The sequence below is a fragment of the Mustela nivalis genome, assembly GCF_964662115.1.
Source record: "Mustela nivalis genome assembly, chromosome: 6".
Classification (NCBI taxonomy): Eukaryota; Metazoa; Chordata; class Mammalia; order Carnivora; family Mustelidae; genus Mustela; species Mustela nivalis.
Window position 1 is genome coordinate 64,374,416 of NC_139025.1, and position 22,812 is coordinate 64,397,227.

Consider the following 22,812-nt stretch of genomic DNA (forward strand, 5'->3'; position numbering starts at 1 on the left):
CAGAAAGGAAAGTTAAAAACAATAATGTGAGGATTCCATCAACTGGCTGAACAAAAATGTCTACAATTTTACACAAAGGAAATGGGAGGATTTCCCCTTTAAAAAACTTTAGGCTTGTTTGAAGAAATTAGAAAACAACATATGAAAAAGCAAATAAAAGTGCAGGAAAGCAAACACTGGCGCTAAATTATGGATCAAGAGAATAGATGCTGAGTAGCATGGGCTGAGAGCCCCCAGAAAGGCTTTACAGAGGAGAGAAGAATTGTGTGCTAGGCCTTGGATCACTGATTTTCAATCTGAAATGGATGAGAATGGCTGTGAGTCTAGAATTCGTGCTGCAACATCCAGCTGGGGTCATGATCTAAGGGAAACACAATCACCTGATTTTTTTTTTTTTTTTACCATCTTTGACCAATAAATTTACAAAAGTATCAATAACCAACCAAGTGAAACAAAATAACTTAAATTTAATGAGAAACAAAATGTACTACATTCATAGGTGCCAGGGTGACTCAGAGGGTTAAAGCCTCTGCCTTCGACTCAGGTCATGATCTTTGGGTCCTAGGATTGAGCCCTGAATGGGGCTCTCTACTCAGCAGGGAGCCTGCTTCCCCCTCTCTGCCTGCCTCTCTGCGTGCTTGTGATATCTCTCTCTCTGTCAAATAAATAAATAAAATATTTTAAAAATTAAAAAAAATACTACATTCACTTTTTAAAATAAAAGTGGAGACCAAAACATTATATCAAATAAATGTACAACTTTATAAAGCCTTGTGTTTTAAGCATTTGTAAATTTGTTCTGGGAACCTGCAACACATTTATGGGACTGCATTTTAAAATATGTACTGAATTTTATAATAACCACATTAAACAGTTATGAAATATTTATTCTTATTTATGGACCAGTGGCAGACAAAAGTTATAATTGCTTGTAGATCTGTAGGAAAAACTAAGTCCAATTATTTTAAGACCTAAAACAAACAATAATAATAAAACAGATGTCCACCAGTTCTGAGAAGAAAATTCACAGGTTTTTCTAATATAATACGTTTTATGTATCTACAACTTAACTTATAAAAGTTTAAAAAGAAATATTACTTTAAAAAATATAGATACCTCAGGTTTATAATTAATTAAGAAGAGATATATATAAATCACAAGAAGCTGAAAAGAAAAAAATTAAAGGAAACCACATAATCATATGCACATAAAATAATGTCAGTTACTGTATTTATCACACAGAGTTTAGATTCATTTTGGTTTATGTAGCTCATTACTCATTGTAGAACACCAGAATCCAACAGATAAGTATATATACCCCAGGGAGAATTACTCGAGGTAACACATTTAAAGAAGAACCCAGAAAATCATCAAGTCTACACAGCTGTTTAATAGTTTTTGCTATAACAGTGACAAAATAACCCACTTACATAAATCCTGTATTTGTCTACAAAATATAGCACAAAAAAAACCAAAGAAGCTAAAATATCTCAACTTCAAATGTCTCCTTGCAGTAACTACTCTTTAATGATATCAAGTTTTCATTACCAACATGATTTACCTCTAAATGTTCATTGATGCACAACTTTAGGGATCACTAAGAGTGTTTTGAGGTGAGGCTCTTCTCCCCAAGTCATATCCCTAAAGGGCAAAGTGTCAGGGATGTTCTGTCAAAGGTCAAACAAAATGAAAATATGCATGCCCTCAGATTTCCATCATAGATGTGGGAACTAACTCCCCCTCAGTAAGACCTGCTAATTATTCACAGGTCTAAGTAAATTGGTTTCCATTAGATCAACAAAATAATCAAAGGGAATGTATTTTGTGCTAACCGAAGCTGTGTATTAAGCTTAAACAAGTAGAGAAAACAGGATTCTTCATAACAGCTAGAGTGGTAATAACTCAAACTGAAGACTGTGTCCACCACCGTGCTACAGTGGGCACCATATGAAAATATGGGGACAATCTACAGAAGGACTGACCAGACTGGCCTTCCAAATGGTTTCACCAGATGGGTGAGCTTTTAGCTGAGATTCAAAGGATGTGTAACTATTTTCCCAGACACAGAATTTTGGAGTAAATAGTGAGGGGATTTCCCAAGAAGAGAGAAACCATGTTCCATTCATGGATTTCTGAAAGGGCCTGGCTTTTTAGAGATGCAGGAAAGGAAACATCAGAAGACACTATAGGCCAACTAGGTCCAGACTGGGAAGGAACTATAAGGCATGCCCAGGCATTTGGACTTTATCTGGGAGGGCAGCTGAAAGCTAAGGGAAGTAAACACTGCACATAACATATTTTTCCAAACAACATTTCACTCCTAGTTAAGTTATTTCCAGGATGGGGGCACAGAACTTCCATAAAGGAGGTACAGTCTTCTTTGTGGTACTATTTGAAGAAATCTCTCCCCACCTCGTCACTACCACCTGACTCCCACAATAGAGAGACAGATGCCTTTGGCCCGTGTGATAACATTCCTTTGCAGAAGCAAAAATGCGAGCTGTAGCTACTGCTAATACTGTGGTTTATTACTTTATAAGCTCTTTTAATAGCAACTAGGTTTCTGGAAGAAGGGAAACTGCAAGAAAGCAATGAAGACTTTCTTCATAATTTGCCTCAGGTCACTTCTCTCCTTGTGAACCAATTCTCCAGTAATTGTTACATCCATTCTCTCTTCCTCAGAAGAGCAGATCACTTTCCACTTTCATTTCATACATTCCTTTTCCATTTAATGATGTATTTAGCAAACTGCCTCATTCAAATAATGAAGAAAATTGGTGCATTAAGTTATCACAGAACAATGGAAAAAGCTACACCAAAAAGCCCACTAATAACAGCCACAAGGCTCAAACGAACACAGGAGAGATCTATTCTGTTCCTTTTTACTCTATTCACATTTATAGAAAGAAATAGAGCCCTCAGCCCTAACACAAAGTGACAACAGACACAGCAGTTCAATTTGAGTCTGATGAGGGCAAATTCAGCCACAGAATCCCAGTTGCCTCTGACTCCCCCTGGCCTCTCTGGGCTTGCCTCAGCTACCTGGTCTGATGGACTTTTTCTTGTTACCACGTTCCACCATCCAAGTCAGCCACCATTTGTTATTTACCAAACTGTCTCATAGCTGTCTCACATCTCTCCGCTTCCCAGATCACGAGGCACATACCACAAACTCATCCTAAGACACAGGTTTTTACCATGTTATTTCTTTGTTTGTAGATGTCTTTGTGACTACTGAATCAAGCCCAGACTCCTCTGAGGCATTCGAAGTATTTATGTCCTTCAAAATGTGTCTCCACTAACTCCAGTAATATATATCATTCATCATTCCTTGGCTCCAGGGAAAGAAGCCCTCTGTCTTTCACATTCAAAGCAAACTTTGCTCAAGCTATCTCCCATGCCTATACAAGGCAACCACAGAAAGTTGTGCAGGTGGTGCACTGCACAACTTCAAAAGTTGATATTTCTATACAGTCCACACAATTACTGGTGGGCAGCCTTGTGCCTGGACTTTTCTGTAAAATAATTTCTAATTCAAAAATTTGTATTAATTATGTGAGAGAGAAACTTTTACTTTATCTGGATTCAGTTTTCTTTCGTTTGTAAAAAAAATTAAGAGAATAACATTGATACATTTTAAACATATGGGCTGGTATAGTATGGATGTATTCCTTTCCCTCTCACTAATTTTACTAACTTTATGAGGTCACTTGAGAAACTAAAAAAGTTCAAAAAGTCATATAGTAATATTTGCTTCTAAATCAGTTACTTTAAATCTCTGTCTGTCTTTTTGGAAGGAATGGGAGAATGCACTGACCAAGCAAAATGTATCCAAAAGCCCTTTGCTCAAAATCAGCTTCCAGGGGTTCTCAGCTCTGGCATGCAATGGAATCACCTGAGGAGTTTTTAAAATGACTGATGGCTAGGTCTAAACCCAGATTCTAATGTAGTTGTCTAGAACATGGCCTGGGAAGTGGGGTTTTTCTTTAAGCTTCCAAGGAGATTCTACTGTGCAGCCAAAGATAAACACCACTGTCTCTATACATGTCATACTTAGAAATCAATTGACTTATTAACATTTCTTTTTCTTTTTAAGATTTCATTTATTTATCTGACAGAGACAGAGAAAGAGCTAGCACAAGCAGGGGGAGCGGGAGAGGGAGAAGCAGGCCCCTGGCCTAGCAGGGAGCCCGATGAGGGACTTGATCCCAGGACCCCAGGATCATAACCCTAGCCAAAGGTAGACATTTAACTGACTGAGCCACCCAGCTGCCCCCCACATTTCTTATTAAAGATGTCCTTCTCTTGTTCCACCCACTTCCATGTTAGGATACTAACAATGAATACCTTGGTAGCATTTCACTTTAGAGAGATTACATGTTTCCCTCTTTGAGATACAAAATATTGAAGGGGCAAGTTAGCAGCAAATAATGAGGAGAACAAAAACCAACCAACCAACCAAACAAACAAACAAAAACACAAGTTTTCTTCTTCGTTTAGAATAGCCATGAACACTCCTACTCAAAGGGAGCCCAGGATTTCATTTACATGCCACTTCAAAACCCTCACATTCCTACTGGTGATGAAGTGAAATACATGTAAGCTGGATCTTCTTCTTAATTAAAAAAAGAAAGAAAAACAATGAGCCCCCACCCTCAAATCTATTCATCTCAAACATCTAACACAAGAAAATCAGAATTTATTCTCTGTGCTTTACAGTTACCAAAATTTCTCACACCTCTAGAAGGATCTGAGGCCTTCTGTTCCCATGTAAGTACAAAAAACAATGATGCTGGGAAGATTAGCACCAGGTTACATTTATTTGCATGACATGTTCAAAAATTAAAATATATCATAAATGAAACAAGATGGGATTGGGAGGGAGACAAACCATAAGTGACTCTTAATCTCACAAAACAAACTCAGGGTTGCTGGGGGGAGGGGGCTTGGGAGAAGGGGGTGGGATTATGGACATTGGGGAGGGTATGTGCTTTGCTGAGTGCTGTGAAGTGTGTAAACCTGGTGATTCACAGACCTGTACCCCTGGGGATAAAAATATATGTTTATAAAAAATAAAAAATTAATTTAAAAAAAAGTTAAAATATATCAAAGATGTTGAAAAAGCTGGTAGTGGTCTAAAATAGTAACTATCACACTGTCCTGGTCTTGACTTGGAGAAAGATACAAATTTTACCCCATGACCCAACTTATATATGTAATATATGTACATAACTAACCAAGTTGCATAAAACAGTATTTGTTCTTACTTCAAGTAATTCTATTTCATTGTTCTAGCTCTTTAATTCCTTAAATTGATTTCACAACACACTAATGAATTGAGAAAACAGGGCTGTTCTTAGAAAACAGTGGTCTAAAGGGCAAAAAGAAAAAAATACCTACTCTTTCCCCTAAACAAAGATATTTGGTCTTCAATCTTAAAATGGTGCCTACTTAACTTTAAGATGTGTTAGGAATCAGAAACTGCCCAAAAGATGGTAAAATTAAATGTTTTAGACTTTAGCCTGTGGTCATATTAAGACCAGAACCCTCCAAGCTCCAAAGTATTTCATTCAGAGTTCCCTTTATCAAGATTTTCCGAGAATCCTAGGTCATATTTTAGATGTGTCCAAGAATCAGCCCTGGCTGTTGCACACTGTCCTGGCCAGCAGACCCTGTACTCTACAGCTGCTACTTTGGCAGACCTCTGCCACCTTAAGCAGAGCTCAGCTAGTTACACTCCAGCAGTGGAAGAAAGAGAATATTCTTTCCTTTCCACCTGCTATAACAGGGGAGGAAGAACTCAAGGCAAAGACTCAACTGAGACCGGTCCTCCAAGTCACACCCACAATCTCTTCCCCTCACTGGGTCCCCATGCTGCCTGGCTGGCTACTCAGAATAGGGGCTCCAGGGCCAGAAACACACTTTACCACAAACTGCCACTCTCCCCATCCATACTCCCCCCTGCACTGGGACAGACTCCTTGCGTCATGATGAGAGTATATTGTCTTCCAAGAGCCCCATCATCCCAGGACTCCCATCACTTTCAGTCCATCAGGCCCATCTGATATGCCCATCTCAGCTATAAAAAGGACTCATACCTTGTTTCCAGCAAGACCTCCAGAACCCATGTGAGTCCCTGGGTACCTGGATCCACTCCAGAGGTCAGGCTGTCTGGAGACAGTCCAGTCAGAACATCTTGTAAACAGAGTCTCTGTTTAATGCTCTAACTTTGAGAACCAGGCCCAAATGAAAGAAACAGACAGAAACTTCTTCTGGAGGTGGTGAGAGTACAATTTATCTAAAGTGGGTTATTTGGGGAGCCAATTCCACCTAAGTCATGTCAAAACTTCCATTTGTCAAGTGGCTGTATAATTTAGCCTATGCTAGCTAGTCTAAGCCTTGTCTCTTTCCTGTCATGTTTCCAGGAATACGGATAATATTCTAAGAAGACTGTTAATCAGGAAGCAGAGGTACCAAATTTGCCTATTTAGTATCCAAATACATTCATCTGGATGAGAAGTCTCAGTTAAAGTCAAAATCTTGTAAGGTTTCAGTCTGGTTTTCGTACACAGCACAGCCTCTGAATCCAAAAGAGGAGGAGGAGGAAAGGGGAAGTTTCTAAAAACGGTTCAGCTGGCTTCTCATCGTTCTTAGTAAAGAATATCTGGAAACTAAAAAGTAAAATATGTGGATTACATTTTCAGCTTTAAAAAAATGGGAAAACCATATAGTATAATATATTGCATTGTTTCTATATTTTAATGTCAAAGTTAAATGTTTTTAATCACTCTCTAGAACAATGACTTCCCCACCCCCAACATGAGAACTTTATAATAGTGCTTTGTAGTTTATCACGGGGGTTACAGTAAACTTCCCCTAAGAACTTGGAAATAAGGTTGGTAAGTATAGTTTCTGATGAGTAAACTTTAAGATCAACAAAATGACCATGAGATAAGCAAAATTACCTTTAAAGAAAAAGAGTGGCTTTGAGCCTTAAAGACCTAAGTGTATGATTATTGACCAAAATCATTACTGAAGAAGGAGTCAGACAGAAAAGAAGGTAGGAGGAGGAGGACCCAGTCACTTATAGAAAGAATCCACCTAGACACCCCCATGCAGATTCTCCTAGGCAAGATCTCCAGATTTCTGAGCTGCTCAAATTCTCCCTGATGAGAAAGCCCCAAATGTACTTGGGCTTTGATTCATCCAATTCATCCAATGCCTCTGTCCTAATGCAATCCCCAACAAGCGGCCTTCCTTATGTGACTTCCAGTATAAGACTACCCATGAAGAGAGAAGGCACTGACCATACAGACTTGGACTTAGCCACAAGTGCAAAATGAGCCCCTATCAAGCGTCTCACTCTTGTCCTAGGTAACAAGGGTAGAGTGGAGAATTAGACATTTGAGGTCACTTGGCCTAACACAAACAAGTAAACAAGTAAATAAGATAATCATAGCTAGTGATAAGAACAATTACTAACTAACTAGCTAAATAAATAAGCTGAATAATGGATTAGATAATTGTCAGAAAAGAGGATGGGTATTTCAAGAAGAGGGATCAGGAATAGCTTCTTTGAGAAAGCGACATTTAATATAATTAATGTTAAAATGTCACTATTACCTAAAGGAATCTAGAGATTCAATGCAATCCTCGTCAAATAATAATAATCTTTTTTATAGAATTAGAACAAATAATTCTAAAATTTCTATGGAACTACAAATAATCCCAAATAGCCAAAGCAATCTTGAGAAATTAGAATACAGTTGGTGGTATCACAATGCTAGACTTCAGGACATATCACAAAGCTATAGTAATCAAAACGGTATGGCTCTGGCACAAAAACATACACATTGATCAACAGAACATAATAGAGAGCCCATACATAAACCCATGCTTATATGGTCAATTAATCTACAACAAAGGAAACAAGATTATACATGGGGAAAAGACAGCGTTTTTAATAAATGGTGTTGGGAAAACTGGACAGCTACATGTAAAAGAATAAAACTGGACCACTTTCTTTGGCGTTGTTCCTAAAGCAAGGGAAAAAATGAACTATTGGGATTTCATCAAGATCAAAAGCTTTTGCACAGCAAAGGAAACAGTTAACAAAATCAAAAGACAACTGACAGAATGGGAGAAGATATTTGCAAACGACATATCAGATAAAGGACTAGTGTCCAAAATCTATAAAGAACTTAGCAGACTCAACACCCAAAGAACAAATAATCCAATCAAGAAATGGGCAGAGGACATGAACAGACAGTTCTGCAAAGAAGACATCCAGATGGCCAACAGACACATGAAAAAGTGCTCCATATCACTCGGCATCAGGGAAATACAAATCAAAACCACAATGCGATATCACCTCACACCAGTCAGAATAGCTAAAATCAACAAGTCAGGAAATGACAGATGCTGGCGAGGATGCAGAGAAAGGGGAACCCTCCTCCACTGTTGGTGGGAATGCAAGCTGGTGCAACCTCTCTGGAAAACAGCATGGAGGTTCCTCAAAATGTTGAAAATAGAACTACCCTATGACCCAGCAATTGCACTATTGGGTATTTACCCTAAAGATACAAACGTAGTGATCCTAAGGGGCACGTGTACCCGAATGTTTATAGCAGCAATGTCCACAATAGCCAAACTATGGAAAGAACCTAGATGTCCATCAACAGATGAATGGATCAAGAAGATGTGGTATATATACACAATGGAATACTATGCAGCCATCAAAAGAAATGAAATCTTGCTATTTGCGACAACATGGATGGAACTAGAGCGTATCATGCTTAGCGAAATAAGTCAAGCGGAGAGAGACAACTATCATATGATCTCCCTGATATGAGGAAGTGGTGATGCAACATGGGGGCTTAAGTGGGTACGAGAAGAATAAATGAAAGAAAATGGGATTGGGAGGGAGCCAAACCATAAGTGACTCTTAATCTCACAAAACAAACTGAGGGTTCCTGGGGGGAGGGGGTTTGGAAGAAGGGGGTTGGATTATGGACATTGGGGAGGGTATGTGCTTTGGTGAGTGCTGTGAAGTGTGTAAACCTGGTGATTCACAGACCTGTACCCCTGGGGATAAAAATATATGTTTATAAAAAATAAAAAATTATTTAAAAAAACAAAACAAAACAAAAAACTGGACCACTTTCTTACATCTTACAAAAAATAAACTCAAAATGGATTAATGACATAAATATGAGATCTGAAATGATGAAACTTCTAAAAGAAAACAATACCTCTGCACATTAGCCTTAACAACATACTTATGGACATGTCTCCTCAGACAAGGGAAATAAAAGCAAAATTAAAGCATCTGAACTACACCAAAATATAAAGCTTTTGCACAGCAAAGGAAACCATCAACAAAACAAAAAGGAAACCTACTGAAGAGGAGAAGATATTTGCAAATGATCTATCAGATAAAGGGTTAGTATCCAAGATTCATAAAGAACACATACATCAAACTTAATGATAATAATAAACCAACTTAAACTGGGCAGAGGACCTGAACAGACATTTTTCCAAAGGAGATATACAGATAGCCAACAGATACATGAAAAGATGCTCAACACCACTAATCATCAGGAAAATGCAAATCAAAATCACAAGAGATGTCACCTTATACCTGTCAGAATGGCTAAAATCAAAAACATAAGAAATAACAAGTGTTGGTAAGGATAAAAGTAATCTGTCATGCACTGATGGTGGGAACAAAACTGGTACAACCACTGTAGAAAAAGGAATGAAGGTTCCTTTAAAAATTAAAAACAGAGGGGTGCCTGGGTGGCTCAGTGGGTTAAGCTGCTGCCTTCAGCTCAGGTCATGATCTCAGGGTCCTGGGATCGAGTCCCGCATCGGGCTCTCTGCTCGGCAGGGAGCCTGCTTCCCTCTCTCTCTCTGCCTGCCTCTCCATCTACTTGTGATTTCTCTCTGTCAAATAAATAAATAAAATCTTTAAAAAAAAAAATTAAAAACAGAAATGCCATTTCTACTTCAAGCTCTGTTATCAAGACAGTATGGTACTGGCACAAAAACAGACAGATAGATCAATGGAACAGAATAGAGAGTCCAGAAATAGACCCTCAACTCTATGGTCAACTAATCTTCGACAAAGCAGGAAAGAATGACCAATGGAAAAAAGATAGCCTCTTCAATAAATGGTGTTGGGAAAATTGGACAGCCACATGCAGAAAAATGAAATTGGACCATTTCCTTACACTACACACTAAAATAGACTCAAAATGGATGAAGAGCCTCAATGTGGGAAAGGAATCCATCAAAATTCTTGAGGAGAACACAGGCAGCAACTTCTTCCGAGGAACATCGCTAAAGACAAGGGAGGCAAGGGCAAAAATGAACTATTGGGATTTCATCAAGATCAAAAGCTTTTACACAGCAAAGGAAACAGTTAACAAAACCAAAAGACAACTGACAGAATGGAAGAAGATATTTGAATCTTCTCTATCATCATATGGTATCAGATAAAGCGGTAGTATCCAAAATCTATAAAGAGCTTAGCAAACTCAACACCTGAAGAACAAATAATCCAATCAAGAAATGGGCAGAGGACATGAACAGACATTTCTGCAAAGAAGACACCCAGATGGCCAACAGACACATGAAAAAGTGATCCACATCACTCGGCATCAGGGAAATACAAATCAAAATCACAATGAGATACCACCTCACACCAGTCAGAAAGTCAGGAAATGACAGATGCTGGCGAGATGTGGAGAAAGGGGAACCCTCCTACACTATTGGTGAGAATGCAAGCTAGTGCAACCACTCTGGAAAACAGCATGGAGGTTCCTCAAAAAGTTGAAAATAGAGCTACCTTATGATCCAGCAATTGCATACTGGGTATATACCCTAAAGATACAAACATAGTGATCTGAAGGGGCACATGCACCTGAATGTTTATAGCAGCAATGTCTACAATAGCCAACCTATGGAAAGTACCTAAATGTCCATCAACAGATGAATGGATAAAGAAGATGTGAGATATATATATATCTCACATCTTCTTTATATATATATAATCTCCTAGGCCTGCACCTCCAGATGTTAGAACTTGGCTGCTACTCTGCCTGATTGCTTGATGAGGATCCAGACTCTGCCTGGCAAAGACAGAGGAAGAAAGTTTCTAGGCAGAAGGAATAAGAAAAGCACTGAGGCAAGAACTAGGCTAACAATCCTTTGAAACTTCCAATGTGCCTAGATTATGAACAAGAAGAAAACAACAGGAGATATGGCCAGAGAACCAAACAGGTGCAGAGCCACAGGAAGAGATCTGGGTTTTATTATGGCCAATAGGAAGCAAGGGAATAATATGACCTGATTTAAATGTTTAAAAAACCCCATTGGCTTCTGTGTGGAGAATAAAGTGCAGGTGGTAGAGGAGGCTCTAAATTTAATCCAGCCAAGCAGTCACGTGGCCTGTCTAGGGTGACAGCAGTAGTGCTGGGGAGAAGTGAATGCCTTTAGGTCATATTTTGGAGATGGATCCACAGGACTTCTGGATAGACGTGCGTGTGGGATGGGGAGTCATACGTGGGCCTGGCAAAGTGCCCTGCCTTCCACTGAAATTAGAAAGATATGGGGGCAGAAGGGATTAAGAGCTTTTCAATCGGCATCTCTGGTTTGAGATGCTCATTTAAAGACACAATTAGAGATGTCAGTTAGGCAGTTGGGGTTCCTGGGAGAACACTGGGATAGATATATAAACTTAGAAATTATCTGTGCCTGTATGGTCCTTAAAGCCATGGCATTTCCATCCCTATGATGGTTATTTTTCACAGTAAATTAATAAACTGAGTTATGCACCAAAGCAGTAGGAGCCAAGGTAGGACACCCCATAGCAGACGGCTGGCCTTGCCTAGGCTGGGCCTGTCCCTTTGATTTGCTACACCCCTTAATTGAGAGCAGCTTCTACATGGTTGTTTTTTTGTGTTTTCACATATAAAACATTATGCCCAAGTTCCCCCTTTATTCTGCAGATTAACGTGGAAATCTAAGAAATTGACATGTATTCAAAACTTTTTTAAATGCATCATTGTACTTGACTGAATAAAGAAATATTACACAAACACAAAAAAAGAAGATTAAACCAAGCAAGTTAGGAGACCAAAACTAAATCCTTGTGTAGATTAAACCTCAGTTCATGGACCAGAGTTCACTGACTTTGGACTCAATGTGGAAGGGATCAATTATTACAGAATACTTGAGAACATAATGGCAAATGCTGGTTAAGTCACTTGATGAAATAAGTTGCAAAAAAAAAAAAAAAGTAATGAGAGGATCCCTAAAATTAAATTCACATAAAGCAATTTTGATTCATCCCTTTAACAGTCATTGATTAACAATTACGTGATTACTACATTAAATTCCTGCCCTTTTGGGGCTCCTCTTTTAGCACGGAGACAGGCCACACTGTAGAACAGGGCAGGATGGAGGCAGGTACGAGATGCCTTTGGACTAAGGTGAGAGGATGACAGACAGTTCCAAGGAGGAAAAGACAAGCAAATCACCCTAGAGGTGATTTTTCAAACACTAACCATAACACTGGTTGATTATATAAAAACTTTACAGGCTTGTTTGAAATTGAAATTTAAATTTTCATATATAACTGATGTAATTAAATTAACAGACACAGTCGTGTTGGTATAGGAGCCCTTGGCAGCATTTTCAGTGGAGTCTTCTCAAGGTACTTCAATCCCCACCCCCCATTCTCCTTTAATCTTTTACCATCCTTTCTTTGTAAATCTAAGATTTGGGGGCACAATAGTCAACTTTCCTTCCAACCCCAAACTCTTTATTTACTTGCTTATTTACATGTAAGTGCAGCATTAGGGGGAACAGGAGAGGAGCGGTGAGGTGAAGCCCCCAACTTCCATTTCACTCCAGCCTCGAGGAGTGGGAGAGCTGCTCTTTTGATTAAAAGAACCCTATTTCAACGACTGAGACATATCATTTCCATTGCCACAGAGAGGAAACAGCCTAGCCTGCTTTTTGAAGCTGGTTCCCAGCCATCTCTCCACTACCTTTTTTGTATTTTTCTCCTTCCCAAGATCCTGTGGGAAGACCACACAGGCCTGCTCCACCTGGGAGAAGCCCAGCCACCTTGCCATTCTGGCTTTCTTTGTTCTCTCTCTCTCTCTCTCTCTCCCAGTGCCCTCCTTCCCTCTCTTGGACACTCTCTCCAATGCCACAGCTGGGCTCAGGACCTGTTGAACCAGCCTGAGAAGGCTGAGTCAGCATGCTCGAGGCTTTAGGGAACATGTTCTCTCACCTTAACTGCCCATCCTCTATTCTCACACTGATGGCTGTAGACTATAAACCATTTAAGTGTTAAGATTAAGAATCTGTTTGGTCTTTGGTTTCAGATCATTGAGGATGAATGAGCTTAGGTAAAAGAATTCTCCTTAGGATCTCATCAACTCACTAGAAATTTCCATTAGGGTTTGGGGCCAAATCTGCCTTGCTTTGCTGGTCATTAACCTAGTGTGTTTGCCTCAGGGACCTGGAAGAGAGGAGTGGCTATGACAGAACAAGATTCACTGTACTGTGGGGTCCCTAGGCCAACATCTCTATTAATAGCACTCCTTACCAGCACCTCCATTTCAGTATCAACAAAAGTCAGGCTTTTCAAGGGCTCTAGAAGCCACAGATATTTTTTTTTACATCTGAACTCTGAATGAGTTGTTATAAAAGCACCTTTGTTCTGCAGGATGCATTGTACCTGGATGAAAGGACTCATTCTAAAAGGAGAACACCGCCCTTCCCCATCATCCCAGAATCCACTCTTTGCCACAAAGGTGGCATCAACTGCAAGAGAAGATAATAATCATAAACCATACTCACAATCGCAGCTCAGTATGATCTTTTACCTGTGAGTCTTTTTATTAAACCTTTTTATTATACTTTTATTTCCACAACTGATTTCTATGACACTGCACCAAAATGCCCTCCCCTTCCCCCGCACCTCTGCATTATCCCTTTAAGGTCAGTTTGATTCTAGATAATCGACCCATGAAGTAAAACCAGGAAAGAATGAATTCTGCCCCTGTGTATCAAACCGGCTATTCTGTTTTTATTCCTGGGCGTTTCCTCATTGCAAGTTACAGAGTGCAGGCTCTAGGTGCTACAACTTTTTTCAGACTTCTGTCTAGAATGGACCTAAGTTGAGAAACCGTCCTTACCTTTAGTTGAACTAGATGCACATCCACATGCTTGCTGTCTGAATCCTGCTGGACTGAATAGGTGAGGTCCCGGACCCTCTCTGAGGTCATCCGGAGCCAGGTCTCGATCTCAGGTAAGTGGAGAACAATCTTCCAGTCAGCCCCTGTATGCAGTGGGGGTGGCTTTTCATACTGCTGGTCAGAATCCATGTCCTTCATTGCCTCTCCTCTCTCACCCTGCTCCACAGTGGGCGTCAAGTTGATGGCCATGGGTGAGGCATCAGTAGCCATGGGATCCAGGTCCTGTGACCTCAGCGGGGAAAGTGTCACGCTCATGGTTAACATGGAGAATTCTAAACCTTACTTCTTTCCAAAACAGCTGAAAGGCAAGAGGAAAGAAGAAAGCAGGAAAGAGTCAGACAAGATTGCCAAATAAAGAAATGATACTTCGCAGAAGAAACAGGATTTCTAAATTAAGCCCGATTTCTAAATTAAGAAACCATAGCTCAAGGCAAAAACAGAAGGAGGTGTTGTGAGTTTCTACATAGTAGCCCCAAGACCCAGAGTACAACAGGAACACAAAACCACATGGTATTGCCTACCCCACCATGCATTCTCTCCTCATTCCTTATTAATAAATCCTGATTTTCAGCATACATATTTCTGCTAAGAATTTAAAACTGCATATCCTATCTCCATGGCAGCTAGGTATGGCCATGTGACTAAGTTCTGACCAAGGGGAGATAAGTGGAGCTTTTGTACAGAAAGCTTGTAGAGCTGCATAAAGGGAGCTGACTTAAGGAGGAGCCTTCTTTCTGCCCTTCTGTGTCTCCCCCTTCTTCTAGACTGCAATGTGCGCTTGATGGCTAGGGTTCCAGTTACTACCATGGACCAGGAGATGCTTTGTGGTATGCTGGTGGAAGATGGTAGAACAAGGTAGTGGGAACATGGATCCCACATGGTAACAAGGAACTACTGTATCAGTCCTAGTCTGCTGCCCTGAATTTCTTTTATTGAGAGAAAGAAGGTATCTGGTTTTAGCCACTATTACTTAGGGCTTTTCTACTACCAGCACCTAAACATCACTTCAGCTATTATAACCCATACACTCAATACATAGGATAAGCAGAGAAGGAACATGTTCTAATTAACAAAACACTGAGCCAAATTCAGGAGAGGTTGCTCCTTTCTATGACATGTTATATAAATAGATATCATGTAGTATTCCAAACCTAAACTTTACCAAAAAGTATAAATCATGTGGGTTAGTATATACAGTATATCTAATTAACTATTAACTTAAATTACTTAATATTTGGTCATGTTGAAATTTTGCGAGGGGGAGGTTCTGGGATTTCAAGAGTAATAAATTGCTCTGAAACACATAACATTAAAATGTTAATTAAGGGGCACCTGAGTGGTTCAGCTGGTTAAGCAGCAGCCTTTGGCTCAGGGCTCAGGTCATGATCCCATAGTCCTGGGATCCAGGAGGTAGCCCCAGGTGGGCTCCCTGCTCAGTGGGGAGTCTGCTTCTCCCTATCCTTTTGCTCCTTCCCCCACTTGTGCTCTCTCTCTCTCTCTCTCTCTCAAATAAACAGAATCAAATAAATAAATAAAATGTTAATTAGATATATTTAAAACAACATAAGTGTAAGTAATAGTAAAGTTGATAAGCTTAAGAGGAAACTAGTTTTCTAATGTAATCATCTAAGCTATATAATTTATCTTTCTTCTAGAATCAGTTTAATATAAAAATAACAACTTTCAGGATCTTGTACATTAAACATTTTACAGAGACATTATTTTTAGTTTTAGGAGTAGGTTCTTCTACTCAAGGTAATGGGTTTTTCGTTTATTGGACATTTTCTGGTTCTACACATTCTAGCACCCTTCCCCAAAGAAGAAAGGTGACCAAACAAAATATGAAATTAAATGTGATTATCACAAAGTAGTCTGTATTTCTTTATATTCTTAATATTAACTTAGTAACAACAGCAAAATTATTTTACCTACAAAAATAGAGGTGGGGGAAAGTTCTCATTTTTACCAGGAACATGTAATTTTCCATACAGAAATGGGCACAGAGAATAAAAAGACTTACTGAATTGACAAAAACCTTAAAAATAAGTTATTCCTACAACATATTATTTCAGAAGCCTTTCAGTGCTGGAGCATACCACCCCCTCCCAATTTCTTATACATTTAATTTTTAAAATAAATGATAAGCAGCTTTATGGATGAATTTTTGAAAGCAAGGTTATTTGAGAAACTAAAATACAACGTCATAAAGTAGGTTTATCACTTTGGTACCTGCCTCAGAGAATGGTTTTAGGCTTCAACTCAACAGCTTTCTCCACCTGATTGCAAGAGGGACAAATCCATATCCCACATTTTTAACCACCCTTGCATACAGTTTTTTAAAATAATATTAGACCTGGCTATTTTAAAAAACCAGTTAAGAGTTATCAAAACTCCAGGAAGAGTGAGCTACCATACTATTTATTTATATCCTAGCCTCAGACAGGCTCTGGTTCTGATTTCCCAAAGCACTTTTAAATTTTTAATCAATACACCACTCTCTGGGGAATCTGTTCAGAATCACAATCCCAGAAAAGGAATCTGATACACAAAGGTTAATAAAGGCTTCCAGTGGAAGGTCACAGAACTGGTGATAAATGAAGATGACGTTAGTGTCACAGTACCAGTGTCACCACACTTACCTCGTCTAAGAAACCAGACTCACCCAAATTAGAAAACCAAAAGCCAGGGTAAGGTACAGTGAACTGTTTCAGCCACACGCACACACCTTCTCAGACACCCAACCCCAGATACCTCCCAAGAGGCCTACACAACTGAAAAATGACACCTGGTCATTGTGTTTTCTCTGAAATTCCTAGATCAACACAGGGCCTTCTCTGGAATACACATCTTACTATAAACTAAAGAACATACTAAAAATGGGCTCAAAGCAACTTATGTCCCAACCCACAGCATTTCCATATATACCATCAGGCTGTGCCCGACACAGTGCAGTTCCATGTGGGGCAAGATGCTCCACATTTCTAAGTCTCAGATTCCTCATAGGTAAAATGACAAAATTGGACCTGACCGTGAGAATCTGGGATTACCTAGGGTTATTTATCTGGAGATTTCAAAGCCATCGGAAGCATCCTGCCTATACTGAGAACTGTGTAGACACTAAGTACTAGCCCTCCATATTATCAAAGCACATGAACAGCATCGATGATTTGTCCTACTTCACGGAATAAAATAAAGTAGTACAATGCAAATTCCTTTTGTAAATTATTATTTACACATTATGTGTTGCTAATTCCTCCCAGAGAAACACATATATGATATCCTCTCCCCGTAGAACTTGAAATTAAAGACTGATGACAGAGGTATGGTTATATATGCAGAGGACACACAGAGTAAAATAAAAACATTAAAAATGTAGCTGGTGTTCATCACACATGAGTAAAGGGCAAGGAAAACTTACAATCAAGCTGCAAAGCAAAGTTTTCCTGCATCTATAAAATTTCAACATGGATGTGATGTTTCCATATTTAACTGACCAGACTGTAAACAAGAGTATTTCTATACCTCAGAGAAGTAAAGCAAATCAGTTCCATACTCAAATTTTATTTCAATTTCTGCCTATTTTCCCTCTTGTACAAATTTGCTGCTGGGGAAGGAATACCACATGTGTCATAAGAGCATAGCCAGCCTGGAAGGTGGCATAAAACTGATTAATTAACCATTTTCATGGAAAGTAATTACTATAAGCATTTAATTTTCAATTCTAGTAGCACACATCTAATGTACTTCCCATCGATAACTTATATCTATTTCTGATTTTCACCAAATCACATCTGATGTCAAAGATAAATTAATCATTTAAAGGAAAACTGCTTCACATTTTAGAGATCTATAGTAACAATCTTTGTGTATATTTTTCTGCCCCCTCAGGACTACTCAAGCTTGCTTTTCCATCAAATTAATTACTCCATTTGAATGCAAATAGCAGGAAATGCAGCACAAGACTATTTATGTTCTTTTAGATGCCGTTAAGTTTTGTATTCTTCCTTTATAAGGAAGGCATCTTGCAAAAAGATTCCTTTCCAGTCACCGCGAAATTTTCTTTTAAAGCCAGCAGACAACTTCTGATGATGCAAATGAAAGCAGTGACCCAGATGTGTACAGGTGCCCACCCACTTACTCAGGTCCAAAAGTGCGTGACAGGGATGATCAACCAGCTTTTTGGAACCCAGTGACCTCCCTCTTCCCCTCCCCCATCAAATGCTTAGCTGTGTCCACCTCTCCAGCATTAGAGATAATACCACCTTTATCCCAGCGGCTGTTAAAAATAACATAAATCAAATCCTTTCCTTTCCACAAATCCAAAGAAGGCTCGACATTTAAAGTACAAAACCTACAAGCAGTAAAGATTTAAAATTTTTTTTTTTTAATTTGTGGGAGGGCTTTTCCCACCATATTCTATCACCCTACAGAAACAGAAGAAATGTACCATGGATTGCTTACTAACAAGGACTGGTTCTGCTATCTTCCTGACAGTCCACAAGTTTTTAGTTGAAACCTGATGTTAGCAGAATGCATTTGACTAAATCACATTTAAATCAGACAGTGTTCTTCAACCAAGCTAGGAGACAGAAAAATGCAGCTACCCAGTCATCAAAGCTGCCCACCTCCTTCTCCCTTCTCTTGTCAATTTTTCCCTCTTAAATAAAAGAACAGAAAAGCTGGAAATCTGTCGCATGTACTCACTGTAAATGCTTTTGTCCCTAAAGGTCCTTCAGGATTAAGCATCTGGCTCCTCCTTCTCCCCCCAACCCCCACCCTCCGGTTCTCTTTCTGTGGCCCAAATAAGATAAAGCCTGGGGTCAGGGCTGCCCCTGGCCAGCAGGACACTGGTGAGTCTGTAGGGCACCCGCTTCATCTGCCCTCCCTAGCCTAAATCTCTTACAGAGAGAAGGCTACTCCGCTGTCCCTATTTGGAAGCTAATGCATAAGCTCCAGGCCTGTGCAGTTATAGTTAGGTCTTTTGCAAACAAGCCATGATAAGTGAGCAGAGAAAAGGGAGACAGTTGCCAAAACAAGGATCACTATGGAAAAGAGTGTCTGGGTGAACGGAGCACATTCAGTCTCAGTTCAGAAGAACCAAAACTGTGTATCTTAAAATCTGAGCAATCCTAAAGCAGAATAAATTAATAAATTTATAAATAAATGAATAGCACTACATTAACATAACCAGCTGACAAAGCCAATCTGAAGGAAATAGATTCAAGTTCCCTCTCCTTTCTTAGGGAGAAACTATTCTTTCCAAGTAAGAACGTCATCATGTGTACAGTCTGAGAAGCAGTTTTACCATCCATGTAAAGCAACCCCAAATCTCTCAATCTTTCTGTGCTCTGCTTACTCCCCAAAAAACAAGCGAGAGACTAAGCATAATTGTAGCCAAATTAACAGATCTGCTTGCTACAAAGCACATGTTACAAAACTGAGATAGAGAAAATGGTTAGACATCGCTAAGTGTCCTTTTTTCCTCTGTCTTCATTTCTTTTACAATTCTCATAATCATTATTTATAGAACCTATTCATAGAAACCATGAATTTTGAAAGTTCCATTGGAATGTTTTCATTTTTGTCTAAGGTTAGCTCCCATGTTTTCATTGCATTTAGGAAAAATAAATAAACTTAAGAGGTGTACCCAGTATCTGACTCCGGCATTTTAGAATCAGGCTCTGTAAAAACACAAAAGCAAGTTTAATAAATTGCTGAATTAAATGTCATGGCCTACCTAGATGAAGAGGCTCTAATTCATCATCTGGTTTTAAATCTAGTTGCCCATGTATCTCCCTGGCCTCTTGTGAGGTCAAACATTGGGGAAACTTTAAATGGCTCTAAGTTCTTTATAGAGGGGGAGCCCAAGGGTTCCTGCCAAGTGTTAAGTTAGATTTTTACTTGGGGGAAAAAAGAGAGATTGGTTTTTGTAAGATGCTCCCAAGGAAGTTCCCATAATCACTGACTGATTCTTCCTGCCAGTGCTCTTCTCCTGGCCCCAAGGCCTCCATATTCACCTGGAGTAACAGGGTTTAGAGAGATCACCACCATAACCCCAGATTAGTCTCACTTTCTAATCCTCCTGCCACAACAGAGCAGCCTGCAAGCAGATATCTGTGAGCAGGACTCAAGTGATGGGGTGACTTGGGGGGCTGACATGTAAATAGTGGGGTCCTGACAGATTTCTGCAATTAAGAAGATTTTCTTGGTATCACTGATGTTTCCTCTCTTTTTCCCCTCTAACATGTCTTTTCTGCATGGCTGTATCCCCAGGTAGATGGTTGATTATATCCTGCTAATCACACAGAGATATCTCCCAGTCTCCCTTCAATCATCGCTTACTCCCTCACCCAGAGCACAGGGCCTTCCGTCAGCCATAACACACTTCATCAATCTCTTCCTTCCTTGGTCTCTCATCATTCCCCCCAACCCACCCCGGATTATTCAAATCCTTCTCCTGTGGCACAGACACCCAGATTGACTGGTCTAGTCACCATACCTCCCATGTTTTCTTTCCCCACCAGAGCAGTCGGTTCCTATCACTCAATCCATTTGGCTACATCAACCAGTCAGCTGCAAATGGTGCCCATGGTCATGAGTGTGCAGACCTGGACTCAATGATGAGTGTTCCTATTTCTTACTCCCACCCCGATGGTGGGAGTAATATTATTGCTAATAATCATCTTTAAGCATTAGCCAGCTACCTTTCTGTTGTTCAAGAAAATGTCTTGAGAGGAAATGGATTGTAAAACTCTAACCCATAATCTACACGATTGTTGCTTTTGTCAATGCTATTAATATAAAGAAAATGAAACAAAATTCATTTCAAATCAACTGACATTACTGAGAATTTTATATAAGGTTTATGGGTTTATATGACCCATCATGTTTACCCTCAAGGAAATTATAATAGGCACAATTTCTCTCCCTCCAACTCTCCCCACCCCACCTCCACCCCCCACACACGTACGAACACACTCACCCACTGATACCTATTACACAAGCAGGATGTGAGCCAAAAAAGCCTTATGAGTCTCCAGTAGATTGGAATTTCTCCTGAATGAAGGAAAGACAAGGAAGACTATTTTCTGGTAAGGTAACATTTGAGATAGACTTGTAAAAACAGGGATGATTTACATGGGAGAGAAGGGAAGTGGGGAAAGAATTCCAGCCTGTGTGGACATCTCAAAACCAAGAAGTTGGGAGAGTCAGCAAATAATTCAGCACTCAGAGGAAATGGGCGCTTGATGAGGGCCAGAAAGAGAGAAGGCTCCAAGGCAAGTTGTGGACCAAAGAATGCTACAAAGGCCATACTGTGGAGTTTGGAATGAATCTCATAGGATGCAGAAACTCCGAAAAGATTGTAAAAGAAGAGATATAGGATTACAGTCACATTCTAAAATGGAACAGGAAAATCAATGCACATACTCTTATTTACCAAGAAAATGAAAGGAGAAATCAGCATTATGAGAGGATCAACATCCTCTTTTCCAAGTAGATTCCATTATTATAAAATGTAACCTTAAAAACCTCTTTCTAGTCAAGAAAAAAAAAAAAGGAGCGAAGGAGAGAGAGGGACAGGGAGGCTACAAATCTGAGTTTTAGATCACAGTGATTAAAGGAGTTCTGTGCTCTGTCCTACCTACTCCATTAAATATAAAAGGAATTCTCCATTTTTAGTTCTCCATTAACCCTGGTACCATAGATTTAAAGTGGAAAATTTTTAGGGATTATTTTATGCAATGTTACTTTTTTCCTGTTCTAAAATTATTTTTAAATTAATTAAAAACTAATATATATTAATTCAAACACTACAAAAATAGATAATGTTGAAGTTAAAGGTTCTCTTCTGTTCCTATATTTTCATCCCCAGTCAATAAGTGATAAGAGGCTATTTATCTTTTGTGACCTCTTTATGTAAAGTAGAAAGGAAATGAACCCTAAACCCTATTTATCTTTAAAGTTTCTGAAGCCTAAATTAGTTGGCCTATATTAATGCAGCAATATACAAGTGTTTGCTAACTCAGTGTTTATTAACCTGGTGCTAATAGGTATCCTACAAAAAGTTGCTACTGACAAATAAATTGAAAGTGTTGGGTGACTTCTGGGTAGAGATAGCAAACTGAATATATGTATCTAATTTTGCTTCCTCAAGAAATACCACTAACACCCCTGCAGAGGGTTTTTTTATGTGGGAATTTTTCTTTTTTTAATATAAACACTCAAAAATGGGAGGAAAAACAGTTTGGAAACCAAAAATTTAATGAGTAAGTAATAAATGCCTTAGCTGACTTAAGAAAGCTAAATCCAGGAGCACCTGGGTGGCTCAGTTGGTTAAGCAGCTGAGATCAACTCAAGTCATGATCTCCAGGTCCTGGGATCTAGCCCCTGCTCATCAGGGAGTCAGCTTCTTCCCCTTCCCATCTCCATTCACTCCTCTCCCTCCTCCCTACCTCCCCAACTCCTGCTCTCTTGAATGAATAAAATCTTAAAAAAAAAAAAAAAAAGCTAAATCCTAAACCAGCAGAGCAGAGAACAA

At 39.3% G+C, this 22,812-nt stretch overlaps 1 protein-coding gene across 3 annotated transcripts in view; it reads right to left on the reverse strand.

The window, feature by feature from the left end:
* Positions 1-22,812, reverse strand: part of AKAP6 (A-kinase anchoring protein 6) — a 464,347-nt gene that overhangs the window by 342,764 nt on the left and 98,771 nt on the right. For 2 of the 3 annotated variants that reach the window (XM_082737844.1, XM_082737846.1), the window contains one exon: positions 14,214-14,571. In XM_082737844.1, coding sequence (XP_082593970.1) covers positions 14,214-14,537 — 324 coding nt within the window. In that variant the 5' untranslated portion in view covers positions 14,538-14,571. Of the gene's footprint in view, positions 1-14,213; positions 14,572-18,977; positions 19,114-22,812 lie in introns of those variants that run through there. The other variant, XM_082737845.1, reaches the window with a different exon arrangement.